General features: G+C 37.9%; 1 protein-coding gene across 1 annotated transcript in view; it reads left to right on the top strand.

Moving 5' to 3' along the window:
- The window catches only part of baiap2l1b (BAR/IMD domain containing adaptor protein 2 like 1b), a 57365-nt gene that overhangs the window by 26498 nt on the left and 9668 nt on the right, over positions 1 to 21199 (top strand). The window contains exons 5-11 of the mRNA XM_065290064.2: positions 3223 to 3294; positions 3976 to 4110; positions 9262 to 9414; positions 12882 to 13037; positions 13130 to 13229; positions 13432 to 13645; positions 19304 to 19363. Coding sequence (XP_065146136.2) covers positions 3223 to 3294; positions 3976 to 4110; positions 9262 to 9414; positions 12882 to 13037; positions 13130 to 13229; positions 13432 to 13645; positions 19304 to 19363 — 890 coding nt within the window. The remainder of the gene's footprint in view (positions 1 to 3222; positions 3295 to 3975; positions 4111 to 9261; positions 9415 to 12881; positions 13038 to 13129; positions 13230 to 13431; positions 13646 to 19303; positions 19364 to 21199) is intronic.

Raw genomic sequence — 21199 nt, 5'->3', positions numbered from 1 at the left:
GCATCACGGGGATATATTTGGTGTCTTTCTAGCTTTTACAGAAAGTTTTTTATCCAGCCTGAAACTTGTCCCTCTTTTCGGAGTTGTTCAGCAATGCATCCAAACTCTTACATCCTAGATGTATCCACTTGATGTCCATAATTTATCGATTTTTCTATCGGGTTTACCGCTAGCTAAATGCTACAATGTCCACTGATGCTTTTTGTTTGTGTACGTCATCACGCATGTGTGCGTCATGACGCATGTGTGCGTCATCACGCATGTGGCTTGAGGCTTTGCATCAATAAATGTAATGAAAGCGCCTGGACTTTTTTTGTAAAAATTTAAATAATTTTTGATCTGTATAATTTATAATGTTCATTTCTGTGCTCAAGGACTCCAAAGACATGAGACAACTGTTTTACAGGGGAAAAATGCTTAGCTTTTATTATTTTGTGTGTGATTACAATAAATATATAATTGATTCAATTTCTGTTTTATTTTTTTATTTGTCTTTATGGTCCCATAACTTATTTTACATTCATGTGACATCAATACAACACACATATTCTGACAGTCCAACTTGTCCTGAAAAAAAAGATGTTTGTAGATTGTCTGTGCACTACAGGGTTGATGTTTTACAAGCTTTTTAAGAAAATAAAACCAGACGGACAATACATTGTAAAAATGACCTTAGGGCTCTTAGGGTTAAAAAAAAAACACGATTAATCGAAAAATCGACTAAAACAACTATACATTTGATCAGTGTTTGTATTCCCTAGGAATCAAACCCATAACCTTTCTGTACCAATTCACCTATGGCTAAGCCATGCCCCCAAACACGATAAGCAAATCACAGTGCGCTAGCTAACCCAATACACTCGGACATTCTCTTCTTCCACGTCCATTGAAATGCATTGCACTTAGTCTGTTTTCATTCATTTTTTCTTGTCATTTTAAGTTTGATTCGGTCAAACGGTATGCATGGGGTACATGTAACTCCAACATTAGGTATCCTGAGAGGCTGTGCGACGTTGTGTATTTTTTACCCTTTCCCAAGCCAAATCTCAATTGAGATAAGTGTCTGCTCTGGATTAAGTTATGTGGTAGACCACAACACCAACTAAATGTGGATAAATTAAAGGATTAGTCAATTTTCTTAAAAACAAATCAATTTACTTACCACCATGTCATCCAAAATGTTGATGTCTTTCTTTGTTCAATCGAGAAGAGATTATGTTTTTTTGAGGAAAACATTGCAGGATTTTTCTAATTTTAATGGACTTTAATAGACCCCAACACTTAACACTTAACAGTTTTTATCAACGGAGTTTCAAAGGACTCTAAACGATCCCAAACGAGGCATAAGGGTCTTATCTAGCGAAACGATTGTCATGTTTGACAAGAAAAATTAAAAATGTGCACTTTTAAACCACAAATTCTCGTCTATCTCCTGTCCTGAAAAGTGCCAGCGCGACCTCACGTAAATGCGTAGTGACGTAGGGAGGTCACGTGTTACATAAATGAAAACGCACATTTGCGGACCATTTTAAACAATAAACTGACACAAAGACATTAATTATTATCATTCGACATACAACAACGTCGGAACGGTCCTCTTTCTCCACACTTGTAAACACTGGGGCGTAGTTTCGCGTTCGTCCTCTGTGACCTCTTGATGTGATGACATATTGCATAAGGTCGCGCTGGCGCATCACAGGACCGAGAAGTTGTGGTTTAAAAGTGCATATTTTTATTTTTCTTGTCAAAAATGACAATCGTTTCACTAGATAAGACCCTTATGCCTCCTTTGGGATCGTCCTTTGAAACTCTTAACTTGAAAAATTGTTAAATGTTGAGTTAAATGTTAAGTTTTGGGGTCCATTAAAGTCCATTAAAATGAGAAAAATCCTGGAATGTTTTCCTCAAAAAACATAATTTCTTCTCGACTGAAAAAAGAAAGACATCAAACTTTTTTGATGACATGGTGGTGAGTAAATTATCTGAATTTTTCTTTTAAGAAAAAGGACTAATCCTTTAAACAAGGATGTCTACATCTGTTCTAATCTAAGTCAACAACGTATTTGAATGTTATCTTTAACATCGCTAATGTTAGCGTTAGCCTAACATTAGACAACGTTAACGTTAGCTTCTAGCTGCATCATGTCACTTAGCTTTATTAACTTATCTGTAAATAACCGAGATAACAAATTGTTATTTGTAATAGCAATGTTGTACTGAATGATTCATGTAAATACTAACACTGAGCTACTCTTGGTAAAAAGGCTTGTCCTGGAAACGTATGCAACTAAGACCTGTACATATTTAATTTGATCATGATGGCAACAAGATGCAGTTTATCTTGTTAACACTGTGACCTGTACATTTTTGTCTGGAGCTGAAGCTTTTCATCGACCTTCTCAACAATAAAATTTATAAAATAGCCCTCCAATGCATAGTTAAGGCCTTTGAGATGATATATAGTCTTTCTGTCTCCAAAAATCATCAATTGCCTCCTGTGAAATGTGCCTTTACTGTGACAGCTGCCATAGCGCCTGTCACCGAATGTTGATCGTTTGTCCGAGTGAGTGGAGGGGGCGTGGCTTAACCATAGGTCAATTGAGCCACACAACCAATAATCCACATATAATAATCATTTATCAAACATCTCTTGAACTTTATGCATGCCAATCTAAAGTTGCTTTGTTTTGTTGTAGATACAAACTAAAAATATATCAATACTTGTTATATTTATAAGTCGCATCTGAATTCTTTCAGTATTCAGATTCCTGCGGATTCATCTGGCCGAGTGATTTCTCTCTAGGAATATTTTTTTTTTCTTGAATAAAGACATGCATTAATTATCTGTAGGCCAACACAAAGTGTGGGATCTCACAGATTCCCTCTAAAAACAGATTACTGGAGCATAAAGATAAAGACAGGGGTGAGTGGGTGGGTGCACTTATACCCTGATGAGGTGTGTTGATGTAAGCACTCTCGTTCATTAGGTTGATGGGTTCGTCTGCGTGTGTGTTTGGGTATCCCACGGTTTGTCACTGACTCATCTCCTCTAATAGCACTTTAGGCTTATTCAACAACAGTAAACAAAATACCGCCTCATTCAAGTGTCTTATATGTTGTGTGTGCGTGTGTGTGTAGGTCATCCACCAGTGATATTTCACACTTTAATTATTTGTTTTATTTTATTCGTTTACTTACTGTCTTCATTTTCTGTCTCTACAGTTTAAACGCTTTCATCGGGAAGTTATTGCGGAGTTGGAGAAGAAAACAGACATGGATGTGAAATACATGACGGTGAGCTGCCGTGCATTTTCTGCTTTGAATATAAACTGGCTTGGCAAGCTAGTTTAAAGTGATTAAAGTTAATGTGACATTGAACTTCTTTATTTATACAAGGCAAGTTTTTGCGGTTGTTGTGCGTGTTATTTTCAAAGAAAACAGCATGCTTGTTTTTGTAATTTCTAATCGGTTATGAAGGATGAGAAGATGTCATATGCAACCTGTCCATGCTGGCATTTGCTTACTGTAATTTGGCTAATTTTAACTGAGTAACAGATAAACCTGTGCCAAAATACCAGAGACATCTCAGCGACATCTAGATATGAAAAGCATTTTCTCTTCTATTATGAACTTTTTTATGTATGTAAAAGCTTATGCTTTCATAGCTAGGCAAAGATATTTTTTTGCATTGATCACAAGTGTGCTGGTTTAAAAAATACTAAGATAAATGTCAGTTTGTAACAAAATATTTAATCATGATGCTTTTAGTTGCCAAACATTGCTTGTTCCTGCAAGCTTTATCCTCAATGCTGCCTATTGAAAATGTGTGCATAAAATGTCAGACATGCTTATATAACACCATCTTATTTTCATGTCTGCACCAGCACAGTGGTCAATCAACCCGCTGCCACACTGCGTGCATGGACACGTCTTCATCTCCTTGAGGGACACTGATCCAATGTTGTCTGTCCACAGGCCACGTTTAAGCGATACCAGACGGAGCACAGAATGAAACAGGACTCGCTGGAGAGATCACAGTCAGACCTGAAGAAGCTCAAGAGGAAAAGTCAGGGAAAGAACGCCTCAAAATACGAGAGCAAAGAGAACGAGGTATGTGTGATTGTGGGCACTGTTCAAATCCAATATAATTTTGTATCATTCATATCAGGTGTGTGTGTGTGATATTTTGCAGTTGAGTTGCATGCCCACACCCTGCAATAGTCTGTCACTTCACAATATCGAAATTAAGATTGTGTTTTTATTTGCAACAATTCATCAGGGAGGTGAACGCCCTCAAACGCCCACTGCCGCCATCATACACTCAATACGATTCAGTGTTATCACGGTGGATGATATAAAGATATGATTTACTACCAAATATATGCACTTGAAATCTGATCCCAGTCTTTCTGTTTGAAAACAACAAGCCATTGTCACCATCTTTATAGTACAAGCCCTGCGTTTAGCCCTGATCCAATGATATGTTGTTCATCAGGGTTACCTACAGAGATTAATTGCTTTTCTCTGCAGTCTGTACACTGATGGCTAAACTTTGAAAGATTGCTCTCTCTCTCTCTCTCTCTCTCTCTCTCTCTCTCTCTCTCTCTCTCTCTCTCTCTCTCTCTCTCTCTCTCTCTCTCTCTCTCTCTCTCTCTAACCTGTTGTTGATGGATGGATGTGTCTGCAACACTGTTGTCTGTGATGAGACATAACTCTTCTCTTTCATCCCGACGGCTCATCATTGGCAGCTTGACATTTTACAGCTCTTCTGCTTTTTTTAACCTCCCCGTTCATCTCCACAAGCTTTTGTAGTGGTTGTCACCAAATAAACTTTGCTTGTAATATAGAAAATGGCTTTATAAAAATCTATATTTTAAAGTATTATTTTACCTTACAATAATTCAATATCAATATATAATTTAAATGTTTGTTCATTATTATACTTAAATAAAAAAAAACTCAACAACAAAAAAATAATACAATGACAAACAGATTATATTAATTGTAATTTTATTAATAACACAAATTTGACGGATGATATGGTATTCGCAATGTTACACAAATGAATAAAGACATAATTCTCCATTACTATGGATGCTTAATATTTGTTTATTATTATTATTTGGATTAAAACAGAACAACAATAAATTAGTAAAATCAAATGACTTTCTTATATTAAACAAAAATATTTTGATAAAAATAATAGATGGATAACATTCTACCCACAGTAGGGCTGTCACGATTATGAAATTTGACTGTTAATTGCCTAATAAATTGAGACAGTTATGGCGATAAATTGCCTCTTTTTTTGCGGCGACATTTAATTCTCATACTTTTTGTTTGTTTGTTCATGAAATAATTTTCACACATTGTTGTAATTATTTAAATTAAATATTAAAAATATAAAAATATATATATTGCAAGGTTTACCTGGAGTTAATATTAACACACACAACACATATTTAAAAGTAATTATTTAATGAATTTATCTTTCAAAAACTGTTTTTTTTTTTAGAAATAAACACAATAAAGTATCTGAAAAATAACTTAAAATAAAAATGCAATCAAAATACACCGACTATATCAGAACAGGCCTTAGATAGTAGTCAATCCTACTAAGGCCATATTAGTACCGGACCAAAAAAATCTATTCCTTACAGATCCTTAAGAAAAGCGTCTTTCATTTCCCTAAATTTGGAATTGCTGTTTTGGAAATGTATGTTTTACCTGGCAGTTCATACTACTCAAAGTTTTGCAGCGTTTCTTTAAAAAGTTGTTTTTCCACTGTATTGAATGGCTTTGCAATGTATCGCGTTACACACCCTATACTGTCTCATTCATACAGGCGCTGCAGCTCCCCCTTGTGTTATTTAAAGAAATCTGCAATCATTGTGGTGATTTGAAATCATCGCGATGAGGTCAAACAATTGCGATGAGACTAGAGCCCGACCGATATGCATTTTATTTTGGGCCGGTGCCGATATTAGGGAGTAAAAAAACACCGATAACGATATATCGGCCGATATTCGTGGTGTATATTATAGTACAGTACACATATACTTAAGCAATATCGCTCGAGTAGGAGTGTGATATAGCTCTATATCATCACGGCTGTGATTAGGCCAGAGGCACGAGGCCGTAGGCTTCGCGCGGGTCCTGATCACACTGTCGGGGCTTATTTCCCGATAACTACCGGCTGACTCTACATTATCCCTTACTTAATTTACACTATCACCCCCAATTTTTTATATGATTTAATATTCACATATTTCATGTTTTTCAAGTTTGACAAATATGGGCCAGTCATATATCAAATGAAAGCTAGGTGTTTACTGTCTGCAGTCTGCTAGAGCACCCAGAACCAGAGTTATTCACTTTCAAAGACAGTGTTTACAACACAAAAAAAGAAAATTTGGTGTTTCATCATATGAAAAACAACCTAAATAACTAAATTTGTCACAAACAGCAGCTTTTTATGTAACTTCAATGGGTTTTCTACAAAATGATATAAAGATATTGCATTTATTCCACTATATGTGGTTATGGGGAGACTTCAAATATTTAGGGCAGAAATTGAATACAAAAAGGGTATTATTCCTCCCTTCAGTTGGATTAAAATACATTTTGCTTAGATTATGATAGAAAAAAATCCTTTTTCCTCTGTCAGCTAACAATAGCTAGAATTAAACAAAACTGTCTGCAGGTTGCTGGAGCACCCAGGGCCAGAGTTATAAAAAACATCCAAAAGCACCTATTTATTTTTGTACTGACAAGCATGTTAAGCACTTTCTACAGTGTTTTATGTAATTTCAAAGGGGTAAAATGATACCAAACTTTTGTATATGCACCTCTGCATGTGAGTATGGGAAGCTTTTGAAATCGGGCAGGCCAAATCCAGGCAAAAATCCCCAAAATAGCCTCAGGGTGTAAGAGGTTAAGCAAAGAAATTAAATATTAATTATTAACCCCATCCTATGTATTAACAAAGCTTTTTGACATTCCAAACAATTACACCGTATGAACGTAGTATAATGTAACTTTTTCAGTCGAAATCTGTGATTCGGCACAATACATACCGACCATATTGCACCAGGATTTGGTACGTAACTGTAAGCACTGAGTCTACCTGTTGACCATACATCACCGTTTAAAATAACTAAACAGTAAGAATAGCAATACTGTTATAACTACTCAGTTATTGATATAATGTTATAATATCCCCATTAGATATCATTGTGCAGTTTTGCTAGTTTATTTTGCTTAAATAATATATAATATTTATTTTTATTCACACACACTTTGCTAGACATCAGGATCGGCTTTTCTGAATCTTCGTGTTTGTTTTTAAGTAATAAGAATGAGCAGATTTATTAGGTGGCATTCCCTGTATACTTAACAGCGAAGCAATTCCAGATAAGTCGCTTATGAGGTGTCATGATGATTTGGATGTTATCCTAAAAGACAGCGAAGCAGCTCACACCTTTGGTGTGTGTGTGTGTGTGTGTGTCTTTTTGAGGTTTCCCATTTAGGTTTGTCTTCACCCTCTTGTCGACGTCCTCTATATCTTTTACTATTCTCCACGGGGAGGAATGAAGGTGTCCATAGCAACAGGCTTTAGCCTAGCAGACGTCTGTGATGAGTAACAGGACATAAAAGCTCTCTCGCACCACTCTCCATCACAGCACCTAAATGACACGTTTTACTGTTTTAAACTCTGTATGTGTTACAGAAATGTCTCTGTTATCACAGCTGAACAGACTGTTTGTCTATACACGTGTCTGTGTACATGTGTTCAAGAGAGTGGCTTTCAAAGCCATTGACTTCACACACAAACAATTTAACTAGTGGACTAGGTAGTGCAGTAGTCGTCGTAGTGTTGAGTCTGGATAAGGGTCATGTAATCAATGTGTGAGTTTGTTTTATTATGTCGGATCATCTCTTAAACTGTGGTCCACACAGGAAGTAGATGAAATAAAGTCATATACTACCCTCCCTATTGATGAAGAGGGGCTGCCCCTGAACCCAGCCGTCACCCAGCCCTTCCTGCACCACCAGCCATTGTTTTCATTTGCCATTAATAGCCTGTACCTGTGCTTAAAAACAACTGAATAACAGACAGGACCTTTCACTTCACAAACAATCCATCTAGAGGTTCTGATGGAGACAGGAAATGCAGTGCCGGGTGTGATGTATAGATTACAAAGTTGTATTTAAACAAAGTATGGACTACAAGGTGTGACTATAAATAAATATACTGCATATACTGCAATAACTGAATTGGGTCACTTTTCAATTTAAGAAAAATAGGAGCTTGTTTGCCTATTACTCATTTGTACTATAATTCCCATTTAAATGTGTAACACCTTTGGGATGTTTTAAACACGTTGTCAAAACAAAAAAGTTTTGTAGGAACATGAAGTAAATTGAGTCATACTCTACCTGTCTCTTCAGCCTAAGGGTGGGAGGGGTAAAACAGAGACACAGACAGACAGAAAACACTAAAGGCTCAGTAAAAGCAAAGCCATTGCAACTTAGTGCACCAAACCGGCAAATCTCCTTTTTCCATGACAACCAGCGAGAGGAGGAGGGGAAGCAGCGATCCGAGAGATCAGAGTGAAGACTATAGACATAATAAAACCTGCCGTCTTACATCACCTGTATTATTTTGTAGGTGTGTCACCTGTATAAATACACCTGCATAATGCAGCTACCACTGACCACATGTTTAACATGTGCACCACAATGCGCCTGCCAGAGCTTTCGAATCGTATTCAAGGGAAAGTTCATTCTAAACTGAACAATCTTTAATCTGTTGAATATTAAAGGTGCCGAAGAATGCATTGAAAAAAACTTAAATGACTTTGTGCCAACTTTGCATAAAAATTGTCTCATTTACAAATGCACTACAACCTGAGTAGTCTCACATTTGATGTCGATGTAATCCTACTGTTTCAGTCAATGTTTTATTACGTTTGGTCATGTTTAATCAGCAGTATATGTCCAGTATAGTACATGATGAACAGCTGGTTAACTGATATAAATTCAGCTGGCTTTGACACTTGTTTCAAACACAATGTAAAACAATCAAGCTGGACTATCTTGACTTGGTCACCTCTCAATGCCTTTACGTCTTTACACAAGAAAGCACAATGATCTCTGCCTTTACAATGTTCTTCTTGAATGTTGAGAACACGTCGCCTGTTGGACCGCTGATAAGGCCATTGTGCCCTCTCTCTCTTTGTTTTTTTTGGTTTTCTGCAGTGTATAGAGACTCTCACTCACCGTCAGATGGACATGCAGAAGTTCATCGCTGATGGCTGCCGTGAAGCTCTCCTGGAGGAGAAGAGACGCTTCTGTTTCCTGGTGGACAAGCACTGCAACTTCTCTTTTCAGATTTCAGCTTTCCATGACAAGGTTTATTACATTATTTTAATACTGTTATAATTATCCAGGATTCATTTTAGTGGATTCTCTTTTATTGTTTACATCAAGATGGTGTATGTACAAAATATGCTATGTATTAAAATCCTCAGAGTAGACACCATATTTCATTTATCGTGAATGGACATACAGTTCATCCAATATGCTGAACCGTCTCAGGTGGTTGGTCACGTGCTATTTTTTGCAGAAAATTTTTGAAAGTTTCATAAGCTGAGTGATCATGAGTGGCATATTAAATATACTGTACTTATCCCTCACTGCCTCAATCATGTCAATTAAATGTCTACTCTTATTCATGAGAGAGAGATTGCTGGTCTCTTTCTTAGTGATTGGACAATGGAAAACCTTTTAATATGATGATTAAATGTTTTATGAATATGTAAAAAGCATACGAAAAAGATGAAATTACAAGAGAGTTTACAACAAAAGTCACACTGTCTGTGGGTCTGTGTACTGTTTACGCATGATGCAATTTTCATCATCGGAAGAGTGTGCGCATACTCCTAATTTTTCAAACCCCACGTACATTGTATGCATAGGTGGCGCATGCACCTTCAAGAGAATGTAGTATGTAGCCTAGGAGTGCACAGTGCGCATGCATCGAACATATGTGTACACGTATGAGTCAAATAAACTGTCGACTGTGCGTACACGTAAAATAAAACAGACTATACTCCGGGCTAAAGAATCAACTTAAAATTTTACATCTTAAATCATGTTTAAAATAACATCTTAAGGTCAGGATATCCTCACAGGTGTGTTAAATCTCAGAATATAAGATGTTTTATAAGTTAATTTAGTTAAAAATATACCAATTTTGTCGCAGTTTTGACTGTTAACTTCCCATAGATAGCAAATTGCAACCAACGGCTCAGTCCACTCTCTCTTTTGAAGCATAAAGAGAAGCTACGGTAGCCACGACAGGACAAACGCATCATTGACTACTTAAACATGTACACCAATAATGCGATTATTTCCCAATAACCAGAGTAAGGACTTAATCACAGTAAGATGTTTACATGACTGGAGGTAACCTCTTAACTCCTGTTTACATGCAGTTTTATGTTCTGATTATTCACACAAAGCCCAATAACAAAGTGATGAAACGCTCTGTAGAACAGTTTGTTCGTTTAGGGCTAACATGACAGCGCAAAATGGCACCTTCCTTTGGTGTATATAGATTAAAACGTCTCATCTGAGGTACTAAAACAATACAGTTTATAAAATAGAGAATTGCACTTGTGAATATTCTTATAAACTTATAATTAGGGCTGCAAATAACGATTATTTTCATAATCGGTTAATCGGGCGATTATTATTTTATTAATCGACTAATCTGAGAAAAAACTAAATATTTACTCAATTAGAATTTTTCACTTATTATAGCTAAATAAAGCACTAAATTAGGGTATTCATGTGTAGATGTGTATTTTTAAAGTGCAACAGCCACACATTACTACACAATTTTACTAATATAATTTGATATTTTAATAAAAGTAGCCCAATTCAGAACTCAGCCAAAAGGCCGCAGACCTGGCAACACTGGCTTATTAACCAAGCTGGTCGTGTGGTGAGAGAAACCCAGCAAACATTTGGACGTCCGATTACCTTTGAAAATACGTCACGTCATGGTTGAAAAATAGTTCCAAAATGAAAATCCAACTGACGTCTTTGATGTCATCTGACCATGAATCACACGTCTTTTCTGCACGGTCCCTGCACGTCTAAAAATGTCATCTTCTGGACGTTAATACATAAAACCTGTACATAAAATTTTTAATACACACAATCTCAGACACATATAGACATATACAAATGTATACAAGCGTATATAAATGCATTTTAGGACATGTTGTGCATTTGTGCCGTCCAGCCGCGACTAATTTTGGACGGGGAGACGACGTTGATTTCAGACCAATAGTACAACATTTGTGCCGTCCTGCGGCGACCCCTTTTGGCTGGGGAGACGACGTTGCTGTCCGATCTATGTTTGCTGGGAAGAAGCGCCTGATTAAGGTGCATTTTGCGCTTTATGAAGCAGACGTGTGTCCACGCTGTCTGACGGATGGTGCGGGAGCATGTGACGTCACAGACCAATGAAATTCATTGACAACTAAATAATTTTAGTTTTGTTTGTTGTTGCTGTTATGTTATTATTTCTTGTCCTAAGAATATTTTTGTAAATCCGGACCCTGCAAATATCAGCCTCAAGTTGCTGTCTTATAAAAAACAGAAACTAGGGATGCACCGAAATGAAAATTCTTGGCCGAAACCGAAAACCGAAAATGAGGAAACCAAGGCCGAAAAACCGAAACCGAAACACCGAAATAAATTATTATGCCAGTTATTAGTACAAGTGCATTTATGGCTATCACTGTGTACTAACTTTACTAGGGGTGTGTGACAGATCACAAAACTCACGGTTCAGATCACATTACAGTTTTTGAGGCACGGATCGGATTATTTTTCAGATCAGCAAAAAGGGGGTGGGGAAAATCTAATAACAAATAAAGAAATTACAAACATTTATAAAAAAGAACAAAGCTGCACATTAATAAGGGCTAACATTAGCATTAGGTACAGAAATCGAATTAAATGAGTCTTAACACTGTCTTTATTGTATAAATTAGATATATTATTATTTTTAGAGCTATCTGTCTCTTTAAATAAGCAGAGACTGGTTTATGACTGTAATCTATACATACACTTAAGACATAAACAAATGTTTTTATTAGAAAAAGAATATTTTGGAGATAATTTTGTTTATATGTGCCCTGTCAATATCAGAAAGATTTTACGTTCGCTTGTTTGCGTCTTACTCGTGTGTGCACTATTGAGGGCACTTAAACGCCCGCCTTAACGCACAGAGAACGAAGGCGAATCCCCAACAGCGCAGCATAAAAACGTTACGTTGTTTTTCATTGCTTTATTCGGCACATGTATGTTAATGGACTATACAGTATGAGACACATTAGCGTGACTCTCTCTAAAGTTTACACATCAAGAGTTCTGATCTTTGAAGGGCGTACTCACTGTGGTGATCACGTCTGGACCGGACACAACCGCATGTGCCTCTGTGCGTACTTTAGCGCCTTTTGCGGTTAAATACATCCACGCCGCATACATGTTGCTTCAGACAAGCACGTGCAGGTCGCGGTTTCTGTTTGCGTCATCACAACATTTCGGCCGTATTGTTTCGGTGATAAAAGTCTTTCGGCCGAAAATTTTCGGTGGCCAAATATTCGGTGCATCCCTACCAGAAACTAAAATAAACAGTAAGAGGGTGCTATCTTGGTTGTGGGGCATTTTAAATGAAGCCCTTTGCTCAGACGATAGCTGTTTATATGAAGGTGTTAAATACAGATGTATTGGCCAATCCGAAAGGCAAAAACCCAGAAGTGTGAAAAAGTCTAAAACTGAAGTCTTTTGGTTTCTTGAAGGCTCGAGAGCTGATGATGGAGAACCTGAACACCTGGCAGGACAAATGTTGTGATGCAACCAATGTCCCAGATAGCGTGATATCCATGATCGAAGGTCTACGCACTCCAGTCTTCAACACTCCTCAGGCATCTCCAGCCCCCCAGCGCCACAGCAGGGTAAAGACACTGCCTCCTATATCAAATGACTTTCAGTGTGCTTATCTGAGTGGTGAGATTTTACCTGTGGTTATTTTTCTATACGTGTGCAGCTAAACCCAGAAGCAATGATTCCACCTCCAGCACCTCCTCAGACGAGTCCACTGGCCAACATGTTTAATCAAGAAACCCCCAGACAGGAAAGAGAGTCAGGTGATAACCATTACATGCCATATTATGTCTTATCACGGTCAAATTTAAATTCTGTTCCTATAGCTAAACTGTAGAGCATTGCGTTAGCAGCGTAAAGGCCATGGGTCCAATCCATACAAACTGATAAAAATGTATAGCTTAAATGATAACATTACAGTCGTGTTTGAGTTCATTTGACAAATGCCTGTCTTTTCTTTTCTAGACCGCAACAATGAGGACAATTTATTGTCCAGATCTGTGTCGATGGCCACTGGTCTCAATCACATAGACAAAAGACCTAAAGTGCGCACCATTTTCCCCCACAAGTCTGGAAATAACAGCACGCTGCTGAGCTTTGATGAGGGTGACATTATCACGCTGCTGATCCTGGACGAGAAGGACGGCTGGCTATATGGAGAACTGCAAAAAAATAAGCAGTGAGTATAACTCTTACCGTGGGTTCACACCAGCCTCGTTTGAGGTGTCAAATTCACGTTTGCCGCTTGAACAGTTTAGTTTACTCTCCTCAATCTTGCGTGAAAGCGGACGAAAAAGATGAAATTTTTCCGCCATTGTTCAAAATGTTCAACTCGCGCACGAACTAGACGCACGAATGAGGCAGAATTGCATCTACCGCACCATGCTAAACGCCTCATTCACGCCGTGAGACTCCAGACGTGCGTCAACGTGTATTCAAATTGACTTAAAGCAACACTATGTAGTTTTTCAACCTTTAAATAATGTCTCTAAAATTATTTCAGTGATAGAACAACTCTTAACTGGACAAATTCTACTGCTGCTGCAACCTGAGCAGCCTCCTAGCTGCTACAAGCACACTCTGAAAGTCGAGGTGGAGGGTAGAGCACACAGCCCCGCCCCTCCCCCTGCCTGCAAAAGAGTGTCTGATACCAGGCACTGTTGCACTTTTCAACCACATGGGGGAGCCGTAAGTCAATTTTACATGGAAACTACATAGTGTTGCTTTAACATTGAAATCACCCGCGCTTGACACCTCTACCGCGGCTGGTGTGAACGCAGCATTATTGGGCATACACACCAAACATGAGTTCAGCAAGTAGATTACATACAAAGTCAATGCAAAGAAACGTTAAGACGTGTCCTCGCGAATTGGGCAGCGTGATTGCCGCGAAAACACACGCTATTCGCCTTGAAAATATTCAACAAAATATGACAAAGTTAAATCCTGTGAGTAATCTAGAGCGAGCAACGTGATGCTACGTGTTTGGTGTGTATGTAGCATAAAGCCATCTTTCCACTGTACACGACTGTCGCAGTTTGGCCCCATGTGTCAGTTGTAATTAAGTTTTAGTTTAATCGTAACTAGGGAGAAGGGAGAAAAGCTCTTTCCAGCACAAGAGGCTTCATTCATAAGGGAGTCACACACCGGATGAGAAGAGCCGCACAATGAATCTAAAAACAGAACACATTTTTTTCGAAGAAATGTACGCCTGGTGGCGGCTGTCCACTGTAACTTTGAACACTGCTCAAATCCCTGTCACGCCACAGAGCGCCACTCACATAGTTTAACATTAAATAACATCATATTTGTCCAAAAAATCGTTACCAATTAACATTGGCTGCTAACGTATATTTTGCATTTTGAAATAGACGTTATCTTACTAAGCTCGCGCTATTTAATGTGCACTTCCGGTGTACGATACCTCCGAGTTGTCCTAGACGCGACAAGACGTGGCGCAGCGCTTCTCGTCCGGTGTGCGACCCTCTTTATATTCATCATAGTGGAATGAATAAATTAATGCAAATTAATAAAACAATAAACAGCTATGCATATATGACAAAGACTGCCAATATTTTTGGAGAAAACATATTTTGCGACTCTCAATAGAGATTGAATGACTTTTGGCTTATCGGCCATCATTTGCCATGAACTGCTGTTGAATGTGCGGTTTTGTACTATTGATTGTACAACCAAAATATAAAAATTTTAAGCTATATCCTCCGAAGTGTCCTGGTAACCATAGTGGTAAACACCCGATATTACTGCATTACATATGTTGATGCAAATATACAGTGGTTTAAAGGCAAATACTAGTTTGAAATAAACAAGCTGTAGGTGAAACTCTGGTTCAGACCAAGCAGTCGAGTCAGAATTGAATGAGTTTTTGTTTAATTTTTGAATAGACCTGTGATTTGCATACTAAATTGTAATAAAAGACATAACACTGAGGTAAAGTGGTTTGGCTAGCCAACACGCAACACCACAATCATCCAGCTTAAATACACAGAAGTAGCTCAGAAGCTGGAGAGCCCTCGTGTGTACACAGCTGTTGGTGCCGTTTCCCAGACCAGCTGTGAAGATCTCTCACTTCATCGCGTGTCGATCAAAGCGACGTGAAGCCCTGTTAAAGACAACAGCTTATCTAAGATGAAAAACCCTCCACGAGGGTTTGAGGTATTTCAGCAGGTGCAGAAGCTGTAATCAGAATAGCACAGTTATGATGAAGAAACGCTCTGAACACAGTGACATTCCTGCCAAAAAATGGATGATGTTGATTTAAATGAATCCTACCAGATCAGACAGGATTCATTATGTGAGCTCATAGGGAGCACTGAGGTTTGTTGGTCTGGACTGCTGAAGTGATGATTTGATTGCGTTTCTCTGTTCCTCTTTTAAAATCAATGCGCTGTCGATATCTTCTAGAACAGACTCAATGGCAGAATCTTCACAACTCAATTCTCCAGTGGCAGCTGTCTTTGCTGTAAACTGATTAAACACAAGCGCTCTTTGGTGATGTGGTTGATTATGTTACTGTTGATAATCTGTCCATCATCATATAACCCCCCCCCCCCCCCCCGACAATTTGGTTTGTTCCACCAGTTTTGGGTCGAGCAAAGTTGCGCCACAACGGAGCAACACCAGACCGAACTTCCTAACCTAAAATGTTGTGGGCCTGGCTAAGTTCAGCTGGCATAAGCGCTGATTACCTGAGGTCATTTTATGCTATGGACCTCAGCAATGAGCTTCTTCACAGTGTTATCTGTCTTTTCTAATGTGTGTGCACTAGATTTGATTTGCTGTCAATGGTTTATCATCAAGTGGAAAAAATCGCTCAAAGTGATCCCAAAGATATTTTTAGTCCCCGCCTCCACTCATTAACTTCAGCTTGGACCATCGATATAAATATGTGAATTAGTCCATGTCTCTACTCTATCACATAAGCTCAGACCATAGGTTTAAATATGCGAATGAGTCCCCACCTCCACTCAGTTGCTTCAACTCGGACTATAGATATAAATCTGCGAATTGATCTCTGCCTCCACTCAATTGCATAAGCTCAGACCATAGAAATAAATATGCAAATTTGTCCTTCCTCCACTCAATTGCTTCAGCTCAGGCTATAGATATATATATGTGAATTAGTTCATGTCTCCATTCTATTGCATAAGCTTGGACCATAGGTTTGAATATGCGAACTAGTCCCCGCCTCCACTTATTTGCTTTGGATCAGACTATAGATATGAATATGCTAATAAGTCCCCACCTCCACTCGTTTGCTTCAGCTCGGACCATAGATATAAATATGTAAATTAGTCTCCGCCTCCACTCTTTGCTTCAGCTCGGACTATAGATATAAATATGCGAATTAGTCCCCACCTTCACTCGTTTGCTTCAGCTCGGACCATAGTTATGAATATGCTAATTAGTCCCCACCTCCACTCGGTTGCTTCAGCTCGGACTATAGATATAAATTTGCGAATTGGTCTCCGCCTCCACTCAATTGCATAAGCTCAGACCATATATATAAATATGCGAATTAGTCCCCACCTCCACTCTTTTGCGCCCGCTCGGACTATAGATATATATATGCAAATTAGTCCCCACCTCCATTCATTTGCTTCAGCTCGGACCATAGATATAAATATGTAAATTAGTCTCCGCCTCCACTCTTTGCTTCAGCTCGGACTATAAATATAAATATACGAATTAGTCCCCACCTTCACTCGTTTGCTTCAGCTCAGACCATAGATATAAATATACAAATTAGTCCCCAGCTTCACTCTTTTGCTCCAGCTCGGACTATATATATGCAAATTAGTCCATGTCCCCACTCTATTGCATAAGTTGGACCATAGGTTTGAATATGCGAATTAATCCCTGCCTCCACTCATTTTCTTTGGATCAGACTATAGATATGAATATGCTAATAAGTCCCCACCTCCAATCGTTTGCTTCAGCTCGGACCCTAGATATAAATATGTAAATTAGTCTCCGCCTCCACTCTTTGCTTCAGCTCGGACTATAGATATAAATATGCGAATTAGTCCCCACCTTCACTCGTTTGCTTCAGCTCGGACCATAGTTATGAATATGCGAATATATGAATATATATATATATATATATATATATATATATATATATATATATATATATATATATATATATATATATATATATATATATATATATATATGCGAATTAGTCCATAAGTTCGGTTTCACACAATGCATAAGTGAACTGTGCGGCATAAATGTTAACATGTTAGAGCTTTCACAATGCACGTGTTAGCATCACAGAAGTAAAGCTGAGGCAACTGTGCTGTGATCGTTTCAGCGCAGAGTCACATTATGAATCATCCAGACATAATGTCTATGGCACAAAAAACTGATCCACTAGTTCAACTGTATTGATGTGGTTTCATGTTTATGACGTAGGAAACCAAAGTGATTTCACACTATTGGAATGAGACTTTCTTTGGAAAACTTTTTGTGTTAAACCATATATAAAAAAACACGTAAACCTAAATAAATATAAAAACAACAATTAAATGAATTGATTTTCATAATATTCAATCTCTATTTAACTTCAGCACAATTATCTCAATAATATCTAATATCATCCATCTCTTCAATTGCTATGTTCTGCTGAAGTTGTATAGGTTTGTGTGAGGAACAGATGAAAAATGAATGATTATTTTCATTTTTAAATGTGTTTTGTGGCCGTATGGTCTACATTTAGGGTCCTTTTATGGCGTTATTTTGAGCTTGGAAGCATATGTCCACCACACACTGCCATGGCATAGAAAGAGCAGCGTGAATGTTTTTCAGACTGTCTGCTTTTGTGCCGTAATGGACTGTGAAGTGACATGAGGGTTAATAAATGATTGTGAAATGTCATTTCTTTAATCTCTAGGTTATATGCCTGACATATTTTTATATTGGTATCGACATCAAACCCATTTCAATTCTATTGGGAACGTTATAGTCAGATCTGTCACCTAGCAACACACTAATATGTACCCGAATTATGTGCAAGCACTTTTTGCTACAAGGAGCATTTAAGTGCACTACATCAAGCTGTTCAGACAGGCCGAGTTTCTCTTTTTAAAGCGAATCTCAGACTCCTTGACCGTTATTAATATTAATACATAGCAAGGTCAGTGAATGACCAGACATTGGCATAAAACTTTCCAGTCTGTGGGTTCTGATCCCTGACTATAACAGCTCCTCAATGGTTTCTTACACCGGTTGATTTAAAGTAAATAGTTAATCACAGATAGGCAAATATTAACATTTCTTTACATGCTTATTAAACATGTACTGGAACAAAGGGCAAATATGTAAAACATATTTTTTAAGTGTGCATAGTCCAGACATAGTTTAAACAGGCGGATGCGCTAAATGAAATGCAAAACACAATGTTTTTGTCTTTCCTTGTTCCTTATGTGCCGGAGTTGATATAAGTAACCAAATATGCCATTAATATTCACATTCCTGTGGATTTTAAGAACATAAAGTCTTGAGGGAAATGTCACACCAAGACAAACACTGTCATTGTGTTTCATGTAATGACAGCCTGTCCTGTGTGGATTTGATGTAATGTTAACATCACACCGCTCCAGGTGACAGATGCGGCAGGTGGAGAAATCCTCCACTAGCATTGGCTTTCTAAGAATACAACGCAATACATTAATGTTCAAATTGCTCTTAAAATGCAGTCCTGCAATTTCAAAAAATGACTCCGCAGACATTACTGTGAGGTTTTAGCCCTGATAAAAGCTTCTGGTCCTTTATTTCTCAGTGTAATTGACTTGTTCGCTCTGTATTTCCTCAGGCGCGGCTGGTTTCCATCCTCTTACTGTCGTGCATACACGGAGCCAGCAGTAAATAACAGGTAAGCAGACACCACACGCACATTAACACGGCCTTTTGTTGTCCTGATTAGCTGCGATAGCGCTCGCTGTGAAGCTGAAGGAAGCTTAAGGAAGGCGAAGCTCAGTCACGCCTTATTTTAGGACTATTACTATCTTTATAACACCACATTAAATCAGCATAAGACATCAAAATGTAGTATAACAAAGCCTGGTTTATTAAAATGCGGTCTGATGAGGACGAGGCAGGCCTGATTATAAAGGCTCTGCTTCTGAAATATAAACTTACACCTTTACATGAACTGCGACAACCGCAGCTTATTAACCGAACATTAACCGTTAACTTATACGATTTTAATATTAAATTGTCATTGAGTAGAAATACGGTTGACCTGGTAAAAACAAAACATTTTATTTCATTTGAACGTGCAAACAGCAACAACAGTTCAACAACAGAACCAGGATTCATACATTATCAGATATTCACGCAACATTACCTTATCAAAGAGCATGTGATCAGTTCAGATGATTAATATCCAAAAAGGGCAGATTGTCTCTTTTTCATCTTCCACAGTGGCCATTTCTAAAGCAGGACGCATTTCAAAAAGTTTGTGCAAAAAGAGAGATGTTTATGATCAGCGAAGGTCTGTCCAATTGCAACCAACCGCTCCGTCCACAGCTAACCCCTCCCTTTCAAAACACATAGAGAAGCTACGGTAGCCGCCACAGGACAAAAAAGTCATCTTCTGAGACAACGTTATGACAAAACCAACTCTATAGAGCAGTTTGTCTGTTTTGGGTTACTGTACTGACATGACGGTGACTTCCATGTAAGAGGACGCGCGGTGTATGTAGATAAAACTGGTCATTCTAAGATAATAAAGATATATCTGTTTATTATGTAAGGTCTTTACGCAAAACTAAAAACACGGTTATGAATCTCATATTGCATTTCTGTCCTACGATATCTTAAACTGAAGTCAAGTTTCCACTGACATAGCCGAACATCATAAACTATGTGGTTTTAGGGCTTAGTGCATAAGTTTAAATACTAGGGGCCAGATTTACTAGACAGGGAAAATAAGCTTGGGAGCGCAATTCGAAAGCGCTAATGGGAGTAGTAATATCTGTAGGTTATTTACAAAGAAAAACGCAAATTAAATAACACCAGCGCAACAGCTAATATACATAATGACCAATGCAGAGCTGATGAGGTGCAGGTGATCTACCAACGCATGATGCGCTTGAGTTCAGCACCACGGACATCGCAGCTGAAAATTCAGGGTGTGTAATCTCAGCCAACGAAACCATTGTAAACCGAAAAGAACTGGAGGACAAAAAATGAATGTTTACAAGAAGTTTTAACACTTGGTATTGTGTAACTCCTCTATCATTTCCTCCAGCAAATAAAAAACATGGCTTGGCAAACAATATTTTTGAATAATATGTTCCTCTGACATTCCAAATAAACTGTTACCTTCAAGTGCAAAATTATTTAAGACATGATTTTTTCTGTGTTAAATAATAGCGCAACTACCATTTATATCACACACGTAAACATTAGTAAATGAATCATTTAAATAATCTCCTTCCATAAATTTTGCGTCTTAAAGGGAGACTCCAAGAAATGCATATGCAATAAGGTCAGTTGCAAAAATAACTAGACCACATCTTTTCAGCACTAATCCTTCACTGCACGTCTTTAGTAAATCCCGACAGTTGTTATTTAACACCAAAATGAGTTAGCACTGGCGCAAGCTGTTTGTAAATCTGGCTTTATATATATTTTTACTATTAATAAATCTTTTTTTTTTTTTTTTTTTTTTTGGCTTTTCATAAACAGGGAAACATTAACAAAC

This window comes from Paramisgurnus dabryanus, chromosome 3 (assembly GCF_030506205.2).
Source record: "Paramisgurnus dabryanus chromosome 3, PD_genome_1.1, whole genome shotgun sequence".
Classification (NCBI taxonomy): Eukaryota; Metazoa; Chordata; class Actinopteri; order Cypriniformes; family Cobitidae; genus Paramisgurnus; species Paramisgurnus dabryanus.
The sequence above is the reverse complement of the archived record's forward strand: the minus strand, read 5'-3'. Positions and strand labels throughout refer to the sequence as shown.